The 11,116-nt window shown below is 36.6% G+C and overlaps 1 protein-coding gene across 1 annotated transcript in view; it reads left to right on the forward strand.

Annotated features, from left to right (window-relative positions):
* The window catches only part of LOC130246331 (beta/gamma crystallin domain-containing protein 2-like), a 33,124-nt gene extending 24,705 nt beyond the window's left edge, over positions 1-8,419 (forward strand). Inside the window, exons 15-22 of the mRNA XM_056479209.1 lie at positions 141-173; positions 1,097-1,209; positions 1,557-1,686; positions 2,795-2,934; positions 3,585-3,708; positions 4,754-4,912; positions 5,460-5,619; positions 7,719-8,419. Coding sequence (XP_056335184.1) covers positions 141-173; positions 1,097-1,209; positions 1,557-1,686; positions 2,795-2,934; positions 3,585-3,708; positions 4,754-4,912; positions 5,460-5,619; positions 7,719-7,807 — 948 coding nt within the window. The 3' untranslated portion in view covers positions 7,808-8,419. The remainder of the gene's footprint in view (positions 1-140; positions 174-1,096; positions 1,210-1,556; positions 1,687-2,794; positions 2,935-3,584; positions 3,709-4,753; positions 4,913-5,459; positions 5,620-7,718) is intronic.
* Positions 8,420-11,116: the final 2,697 nt, after the last annotated feature.

Here is an 11,116-nt window from a genome sequence, read left to right on the forward strand (position 1 = left end):
CATTAAACAGGCAAAATAATCTGATGTCAAAAGGAAAAATAACATTAATTACAGCATTGGCAGATTATTTAGCTTGTTTTAAGAAAGAAACTCTCTCATTTTAATTGAATTTATAATACAGCAGTGGTTGTGTGTTTCAGGCCCCCAGTGATGGACCCATCCTCAGAAATGAGGTGAGCATTTGACTACACTTGTGTGTTGGTAAAACTTAAGCTGAAGTCTCTTCTGTTCACCAAGACTGCGTTTGCTTGAGTAAAAATACAGTAAAGATTAAATTAAAAAGTATTGCTTGGCAAATATTAATCACATCTAAAATAAAAGCTTGTTTTATCATATATGTGTGTTTATTGTATGTGTATACACTCAGTGGCCACTTTATTAGGTACTAATATCGGGTTGGACTCCCTTTTACCTTCAGAACTGCCTTAATCCTTCGTGGCATACACTCAGGAATAAAGGTACGCGAGCTGTCACTGGGGTGGTACCTTTTCAAAACTTACCAACCCAGGCTCATTCTGAAAACGTACCTCCACGGACGTTTCTGGAGACCGTGAAATACGTCCCGGCGACACGTTTTTCTGCAGTTTTTGTTTTCGTGAATCCGCCAGAGGTCACCGTGTACGCTTTTTGAGGTCTCAAATTTCCCTCACAAGTGCCATTCGCGCCTAATATTCTCCCGTAAACCCAGCAGAGGCCGCTGTCGACTCACTTTTTGACAGACTTTCTGACTGACTGAGCAACTGATTGGCTGACCCGACCCTTCCCCTTCCCTAAACCCAACCAATTTTATCGATTGACCCTCCCACCCACTTCCCTAAACCCAACAAACACGTTTCAAAAGCAATCCAAAAAAAGTGTGTGTGTAAATGAGTGTGTATGGGTGTTTCCCAGTACTGGGTTGTGGCTGGAAACGTTTCGTAAAACACATGCGGGAATAGTTGACGGTTCATTCCGCTGTGGCGACCCCTGATTAATAAAGGGACTAAGCCGAAAAGAAAATGAATGAAAGAAGGGTGAATGATGATGTATTCAGTTGTATATTAATATGTCAGATATTTATGTCTGCTAACTCTCCTTTATAATGTGTGTCCTGCAGGTGCTGCTGTACTCAGAGCCTGATTTCCTCGGCTCGTGTCGGGTTTGTCATCATAACCAGGACGCTTTACCTGAGAGTCTGATGGTGAAGTCCTGCAGGGTGGTCGGAGGAAGGTTAGTGAGCGCACTGTTTACAATTGAGCATGCATTCAGACTGTGTGTGCTTATGATTACTGCTGCACAGCAGATCATTTCTATTGAGTCAAATCAAGACATTATATTCTTGCAGTATAAAACATTATCTTTGCTTGTAATTTGTTTAATGTTTTCTGGAGGATTCCCTCCTTTGCTGAAGTGTCCCATGCTATCTACATTTAATGAATTCTTTCCAAATAGAGCTGTCCAACCATCTAATGAAATTAAATTCAAATCATACAATATATTGCAGAAACTTTGTCAATGTCATTATTTTTCAATGATGTTGACCCCTAATTGTGATTGTAAACCTGTGTTTATTTCAGCTGGGTGCTGTACGGAGGAGAGAAGTTCAGCGGGAGCATGTATGTTTTATCAGAAGGAGATTATCCTAACCTGAGCAGCATGGGTTTACCAGCAGACAGCAGAGTCCGCTCTGTTAGAGCTGTTCCTGTGGTGGGTTCATATTCACTGTCTGTTTCTGGAAATAATATAAATGTGCTGGAGAAATGATGTGCTTTAACACTAGAACACTACAGCTAGCAGACTTAAAGACCATAGCTGTCATTCACTACACTCTACCCAGTGTCAGATTGAGTCATATTTACTGCATCTGATAATGAAGGAGAGGAGCTGGTTTGTGGAGAGGAGGAGCTGGTTAATGGAGAGGAGGAGCTTATTATAAAAGGAGGACCAGTTTAATGAAGAGGATGGGGTTGTTATGAAGGGGTGGAGCAGATTAATGAAGAGAAGGGACTGATTAGTGAACAGGAGTAAATTGTCAGTGAGGGAAAATGACTGATTAATGAAGGGGAGTGGCTTATGAAGGGGAGGAGCTGATTAATGAAGAGGAGGGGCTGATTAATGAATGGGAGGCTCTGATTAATGAATGGGAGGAGCTGATTAATGAAGTGGAGGGGATGAATAATAAAGGGGAGGGTCTGATTATGAAGAGTAGGGACTGATTAATGAAGGGGAGGGGCTGATTATAAAGGGTATGGACTGATCAATGAAGGGTAGGGACTCATTAATGGAGGGGAGGGGCTGAATATGAACTGTAGGGACTGATTAATTTTGGAAAGGGTCTGATTATGAAGGATAAGACTGATTAATGAAGGGGAGGGGCTGATTATAAAGGGTAGGGACTGATGAATGAAGGGGAGGGGCTGATTATAAAGGGTAGGGACTGATTAATGAAGGGGAGGGGCTGATTATAAACTGGAGGGACTGATTAATTTAGGGGAGGGGCTGATTATGAAGGGTAGGGACTGATTAATGAAGGGGAGGGGCTGGTTATGATTGTATGTTTTATGTTATGTTAATGATTAAGTTTTAAAGCTTCACCTTGATTGGACAAATAAATTGTCAGCGTTCCATTTCAGGATGAAGCTAGACTCATACATTACACAGTCGAGTGTAGAAGTGTACATTATGTGATCTGAGATGGCACTCTAGTGTTCACCTGTTATGCTTCTTCATCCTCCTGTAGTGTGTGTGTGTGTGCGTGTGTGTGCGTGTGCCGTCATTAACTGTGTGTGTGTGTGTGTGTGTGTTTTTCTGTCAGTCGTTCTGTGTGCCCTCTGTCTCTCTCTTCGGTCTGGAGTGTTTCGAGGGCCGTGAAGTCTCTATCGACACACAGATCTCCAGCATGCAGGAGGAGGGCTTCAACACTCAGTTCCTCTCCGTCAGGGTCAACACCGGATGGTCAGTCACACAGCTCGTACTTACACACTTATTTTTAGTATTTAAGAAAAGTATTAAGGCATTGTAAGTGAACAGTAATACATTACTTCGTTTTTTTTCAGCGGATAATTCCTTTAATCATAGTAACTCGTTTCTTTTATATCTAGTTACCCCAACACTGATTGCATTGCAGTAAATAGGAGTTCTATATTGATTTTGACTCAGTAGTAACCTAAATGGTTTAATAACAGAATATTTGTTATGGTTGCACTTGAACCTGTAATTATACTCAGCTTGAATGTAGAAATTTACCTTAGAGAAGGTGGTATAGACTATAAATGTACACTATTTTTACACTATTACTGTCTTTAGTCAAATAACAATGCTAAACTACTGCAGAAAAACAGCTTACAGCTTCATATTAGTGTATCGGCCTATGTTTGTATGATAACCACGTGACTTCTTTATTTATTTTTGGTATTGGCAAAGCATTTTAACCAGGGATAAAAATGAAATTTGAGATATAAATAATAAAAGTAATAAAAATACAAGTAATAAAACACACAATAAAGGATTTAACATTTAAATCAATTACTAAAAGCAGACAATATTTCTAATACTTATTACAATTATTATAATTCATTATTATAATCTTCTTTGGTTGTCCTCAGCTGGGTGTTGTGTGAGCACAGTAACTACAGGGGGCGCCAGTTCCTTCTGGAGCCCATCGAGATCACAAACTGGCTCAAATTCAGCTCCGTGTCCTGCATCGGCTCCCTGTATCCCGTCAGACAGGTAAATATCGCATGTTTAATTCTGTCTTTATATCCAGAGCCTACATATAACATTCTGCAACAGCTCCTGTTTAGACTAGGCATGCAACTGTGCACACTAATGCATTTAATAATAATAATGAAATAAATAATAGCAGAGCAAGTTAATGAAATGTATTTAATTGCATTTTAAATTAAATCAATATGCATTGTTATTACTATTATTATTTTTATTTATTATTATTATTTATTTATTTATTTATTATTTTTTTATTATTATTATTGTTGTTATTTATTTATTTATTTTTATTATTATTATTATTATTATTATTATTATTATTAAATGAAATCACATAATATTTTAAGATATTTAGTAATTATTATTACCATAAATGTTATTACTACACAACAATGAAACTACTGTATATTGTTGTTGTTGTTGTTGTTATTGTTTTATTTCCTTTAAATTGCTACACAATAGGAATTTTATTTCAGCGTTAGCCATAAATAAACGTTAATTTATCAATGAATCAATCATTTATTTATTTTGTTTTATTTATGTGGTGAGCGGTGCTTCTCAATTTAATCTTAATAAAAAATAAATTAAGTAAAATTTAAAGTAAAACTGAAAAAATGCAAATAACTGTCATTTTAATGTACGTTTAATTGTATGTTTATTAATGTTTTATTCATTTTATTATAAAAATGAAATTAACAAAATAAATAAATGAAACATTATTATTCAATTGTTCAATATTTAGAATATATTAATCTAAATGTAATAATAATAATTTTAATAATAATAATAATTATTATTATTATTATAATTAATGAACAAAATGGATTTGGATACAAATGTATGGATTTTTGTGCATTTTTACTGATTTAGATAAGTGTTTATTTAAGACCCAGATTTCACATGACTAATTATACATGTTGCATTAATCAGAGGTTCTCTCCTGATATCTTGGTTTGTTCACGTCTTTAATAATGCATTTATTACCTCTTCTTATCTGCTGTTTTTCTTCATTAATGTATTTAATGATGCATGTGTTTGCCCCCTGCAGAAGCAGAGGCCGTTTCGCATCAGGAATAAGCATACGGGGCACTGTGTCTCCGTGCAGGGCGGTGTGGAAGACATGAAAACAGGTCGAGTGCTGGTGTCTGAGCAGGTGGAGGGCATGAGTGATATCTGGTTCTATCAGGACGGACTCATCAAGAACAAGGTGTTTATGACAGAACACAGCTTATAACACATGGGCTGCGTCCCAAATCAACTACTACTGGAGTATGCACTACATTTGAATTTGACTCCTACATGACCATTAGAATGGTGTGCTCTATATAGTATGAATGGAATTCTGATGTTCTGCATCCACCTATTATCATGATCATGTGACCCACCAATTATCTGTTGTGTCGCTTCACTCCCATTCATGAATTCTCTCACGGTGCATTATGTGATAGTGTAGCGTCCATCAGATGCACACTTCAGAATCCCACTGGAAGTAGTAGATCATCCTGGTACTTCTCACATGATGTTTTTACAATGCTATGAATTCAGACACACTGCTCTGCTCACATATGTTCTGGATTTCAGACGCAGCCGTGGATTAAAGCTCTGTTAATTGCTGAATTTCCGCATGCCCTTGTAATCAATGTCTTAATTTTAGCTTAATTTATGATCTTCCGGAACTTTTCATCCTAAATTTTTTGGATCTGGACCCCTGCTGTAGCGTGTTATCATGAGTGTGTGTGTGTGTGTCTGTTCAGCTGGCGAGGAGCATGAGTCTGCAGGTTATGGGTAATGTGGAGTCTGCAGCGAAGGTAGTGTTGTGGACGGAGACGCGTGTGCCAGTGCAGACATGGAGCGCTCAGATGAGTGGAGCCATCGCCAGCCTCACCTTCCCTGGGATGGTGCTCGACATCAAAGGTCAGATGAAGTTTGCTCATTTATATAGGATAAAAAACAGACATGAAAACTAAACTATACCAACTCTTTTTTGCATCGATATTTACATTTAGATATAACTTGTTTCATGTGCATATTTATTATATCTAAAGATAATAATACATTTTATTCATAACGTGCTTTTCTAAGGCCCAAAGTGCTTACAAAACAGTAAAAAAAACAACAAAGCACAATAAAACAATAAAGAATACAGTAAAAACACAGTGAGAGTAAAAAAGATAACACAAATAGTAGCTTCTTAAAACAGTCCAAGGAACCAGCATTTCTAATGTTTGTGGGAAGAGCATACCCAAAGTGTGGGTGCACAGTAAGAGAATGCCCTACCTCCCATGATGCTGAGTTTACAACAAGGCTGAAGGCAGAATATAAATATACATATTCTTAAATGCATACATGCATGTGTGTATTTAAATATACATAATTAATATACCGAGTACACACATACTGTATATATTATGTCAAAGCTTTATTTTGTATTTGATTAATCTTTGCCCAGAACTAATATATATGTAAAGTTGAAGTCAGAATTATTAGCCCCCTGTTTATTTTCCCCCAATTTCTGTTTAACAGAGAGCAGATTTCTTCAGCACATTTCTAATCATAATAGTGTTAATAACTCATCTCTAATAACTGATTTATTTTCTCTTTGTCATGATGACAGTAAATAATATTAGACTAGATATTCTTCAAGACACTTCTATACAGCTTAAAGTCACATTTAAAGGCTTAACTAGGGTAATCAAGTTAACTAGGCAGGTTAGGGTAATTAGGCAAGTTATTGTATAATGATGGTTTGTTCTGTTGACTATTGAAAACAAATGTAGCTTAAAGGGGCTAATAATATTGACCTTAAAATTATGTTTAAAAAATTTAAAACTGCTTTTATTCTAGCCAATATAAAACAAATAAGACTTTCTCCAGAAGAAAAAATATTATCAGACTTACTGTGAACATTTCCTGAATCTGTTCAACATCATTTGGGAAATATTTAAAAAAGAAAAAAAAATTAAAAGGGGGCGAAAAATTCTCACTTCAACTGTATGTATATATATATATATATATATATATATATATATATATATATATATATATATATATATATATATATATATATATATATAAATATATATATACTTGTTTTGCTCAGCAGCCACTGTGGCTTGTAGTTTCCTATAATTACTATATGCTTAAATGTTTCTTTACCATGCTAAAACGACTTGATTTAAAGTACTTATTCTTGATTTAGGTCATTTAAAGCACTTCTGATCACCCAAATGATGATATGTTTACAGTTGTCGACATGTGAAAGGCATCAAAACCTTTCATCAGAGTTGACCTTAAACCAAAACAATATCTGTAATGATCTTTCCTGAGCTACTATAGGCCTGTTTTATCACTACAGGTCAAACAACATAAATAGAATAACTTTTCAGCCCGTTTACATATGATAAAGTTGACAATCATACATGAAAATACATTTAAATCTAGATTTTCTGCTTGAATAACAACAACAAAAGGCCAGCACATGTAGACTGGGTGTTATTTGAACACCTTAACTTCTGTAAAGTTTTACTGATCTATGTTTTTCAAAGTATTACCTATACATACATACATACATGCATACATACATACATACATACATACTAATGTATATTCATTCATTTATTTATTTATTTTTGCACTAAAAATTGTTCAAATGTGGGAGGTTGGTAAGATGGGTTCCCTTTCAAAACTACTCTAAAGGCATTACTGTAGTAAAAGACATGTAAATAAAGCGTGAATCTGAAAATAGAAACACTATAGAACAGGGGTGTCCAAACTCGGTCCTGGAGGGCCGGTGTCCTGCAGATTTTAGCTCCAACTGGCCTCAACACACCTGCACGGATGTTTCTAGAAAGCCTAGTAAGTGCTTGATTAGCTAGCCCAGGTGTGTCTGATTGGGGTTGGAACTAAACTTTGCAGGACACCAGCCCTCCAGGACCTAGCTTGGACATGCCTGCTATAGAACTAACAGCTGCATGCTCTTACATTATATAATCAAGAGTTGCTGTTGTTTCCAGGTGGTAAAACATACGACAAAGAGCATTTAGTCATCCGCGAGGAGAACGAGGAGCAGCCCAGCCAACAGTGGGAGCTGGAATTTGTTTAACCCCGCCCCCTCTCCACATTAACCCCGCCTTCATCCAACTTGACCCCGCCCACTGCCTGTGACCCAAGGCTCAGTCAGTCGGAGGAAAGCTGTGTACAGTAGATAGAAGTGTTTCTCGCCACCAGTGTGTCTTATTTCCACATCATCTGAATCATGATCATCACCTGCGGAGGGTTTTATGACTTACACACACCTGGAGGAAACACACCTGATGCACAGGAGATTTCTGTTTTTATCATCCATGATGCTGCATTTGAACAGTGCTCTCTCAGATATAATATATCAGTCCAAGCCTTATCTTATTTCTGCTCATTTTGTTTGTTTACACACTAATGTTGTGTTTGTTTTAACACATATCTGGGGTGTATTATGGGATGTGTGCTGGAATCTCAGTGTGTGCGTGTATGAGTGAGTGTATTAGCTTGTGTGTGTTTATGCAATCATGCGTGAATGTGTGTGTGTATGGGTGTGTGTGTGTGTGTTTGAGAGCCTCTATAATATTGCCATGTTTTTGACATCTTTATTATGTATAAATGATTATTTTCAGAGTGTGAAAGATTCTATATCTGGGAGTGGCTTTAATTTTATAATAAAAGCAAACAAATGAAATCATGTCAGAGTTCATCAGTGTGTGGACGTGTGTGTTCCAGTCTCTGTGTTTGACAACAAACTGATTTCCAAGCAGAAATCTCTGTAAATGAGCAGTTTTCCATATTTAGTGCTTCATGTTTTTATTTTCCTCTGTTTATTTCTGCTTCTGAATTGCATTATGGGATCTTGATCTTTCTTCCAACATCTTTTAACCTTGAAACGAGTATTTTCTGCATGTGCAATAGTTTGCAGTGCTATATTGTTTGGACTGGTGTTGTATATCACTGTTATGATCGTCAGCGATCTAACAGCTGCAGATCGTTAGTAAACACACAGTTCCCTAAAGAACTACAAATCCACCGATATATGGACTACAAGTTCCGTCATGCACCTCGCACACAGCTGTTCCTGTTTCAGTTTGATTACATGCACACAGCCGGAGGATCGTTACGGACTGATTACAGGGACTACAGGAATACAGCGCACACACACACACACACACACACACACATCTTGACTGAGTCTTATTTGACTGTTTTGGCGAACATTACGATGCGTTTTCCTTGCCGTGCACAGATCTTTGCTTTATTTGTTTATTGTTTACGTTGTTTGCTGCCGGGACTGACCATTCGCCTGTTATTTGACCATGACTCTGGATTCCCTGTTTACATCTGTTTGCCCCTGTGTTGCTTGCCTGACCATCTCTGTGTAATAAACCTGCGTTTGGATCTGTCCTCTTCACGTTACAATTACGCTACAGAAAGATTTTCAGCACATTTTCTTTTCTACTGTCTTATTTCTCTAGATATAATTTATTATAGATTATATTATTATTTCAAGCCACTAAAATGTCAATAAAAGTCTCTTTGTTAAACTGTAGAGTTGAATTTTCCGCATCAGAAGTGGACAGAGCAGAGATCAACATCCCATAACGCAGTTCACCACCGATATTTTTATTTATTTATTTATTTTATTCCCAGGTTCTGCTGGTTTCATTTCCCGAAGTTTCATTCCCAATCTTATTTGTTTGTTTTGGGTCAATATGGAATTGTACAGCCCGGGGGATCAGAGGGAGCGCTCCAGCTTGGCCTCACCCTGATCCACCACCGCAAATAAATACAAAACACAGATATTCTCTACAGTGTATTTAGCATGTTTGCAAACTGTAGAATGAGATAAATTCATAAAATTAAGTTTATCACTGGCGAGACCTGAAAACCAGCCTGGAAAGAAGCCAAAAGTGTGCTTAACTATGAAAACAAGCTTAAAGCATGTTAGAAACCATTGAGCAACATGCTAATATGGAAAAGGCATTGGAAATGTTCGTACATTTTTGCATGTTAGTGATTGTGTAATTTTATAATATTAACATTTATTAATGCATCATGTTTCTAGCATGCTTTAGCATCTTTAAGTATGTAACATGAGAGTGCAATGTTGGAAGGATGCTAGTTCCCGTTAAGCATGTTCACTGCAAGAATGCGTTTACATTCCTGTAGTTTGTGTCTTGTTTCTACTACAAAAATATCTAAGAATATCTGAAGTCAAGAAGCATTTTCTAGACAAGCACTAAATATAGTCTTGATTTCAGAAATAATTTGAGTGAGTCTTTCCTTAAAACAAGCTAAATAATCTGGCAATGGGGGAAATCAAATATAAATAGTTCTGAACAGTTAAATATAAATAGTTTATTAGTTAAATAGACAGTTTAACTTAAATAGTTTAAGTTAGACATTTATTTTTACAAGTTTTAACCACATTTTTATTCTAAAGTTTTGAAAAACACAGCTGACTGTTTTACTGTACACTTTACACTTTTTTTACTGTATGTGTGTTTGCAGGTGTGTGTGCGTGTGTGTGTGTCTTTTGTTGTTCTTACAGGTGGAGGTTCAACTGGTGTTTACTGTTCACTTTCCTCGTTTACACAGGCAAACCATGAGAATCCCCCCCCCCCCAAGTTGCTTTATTGACATGCTATTTTGTACAGTATTGCCAAACTATCTTTTATATGTGTATATATTATATTAACATTGTCAAGTGACGTTTCACAAACTAATTTCGAGAGGAGCGCATGATATGATTGATCGTGGCTGGTCTTTCATCTGTAATCATTAGTAAACCAATCAGATCATTCCAAACTCACTATAAATAGCCTGACTAACATTACTCACTCATCTTCATTCTTTGAAGAATCCACCCCATCTCCACCTTTCCTCCTTGACCAGGGGAGCTCTTGGCTCTGGGCTCAGTTGCCTCCGAGCTCATGGTTCTCTCCCAGAACAGCATGCCAACCCTATGATTATCAAGCAATATCTAAGAGTGAACTCTGAGTATAATATACAGTAAATAAGAAATAAATGACAGAAAAGAGCAAGACAAGATCTCTAATATTTATAATAACTAAAAGTGTAGATTATTAAAATAAGGCAATTGAATTTAGTGGTTAAGCATTGGTTATGGTCTATATGGTGTACACATGATCTTGTGTCGTTTGAGGAGATTTGGTGTCATAAGGAGCTGTTATGTTCTGTTTTGAAGGAGATTTGGTTTTTACAGCTCTGTGACGTCGTTTATCTCCTTTAAAAGTGAGTATTGTAATGTATTTGTTATATTTGTAATAAAGGATTGTATATCGTCTCTCTCCTCTTGAAGACTCCTCGTGTTTCAGAAGCTTGTGTTTTTTCCTCTTCCAGTCCTGCAGGTTTTAGCGTCCGCCTA

Source organism: Danio aesculapii, chromosome 19, assembly GCF_903798145.1.
Source record: "Danio aesculapii chromosome 19, fDanAes4.1, whole genome shotgun sequence".
NCBI lineage: Eukaryota > Metazoa > Chordata > Actinopteri > Cypriniformes > Danionidae > Danio > Danio aesculapii.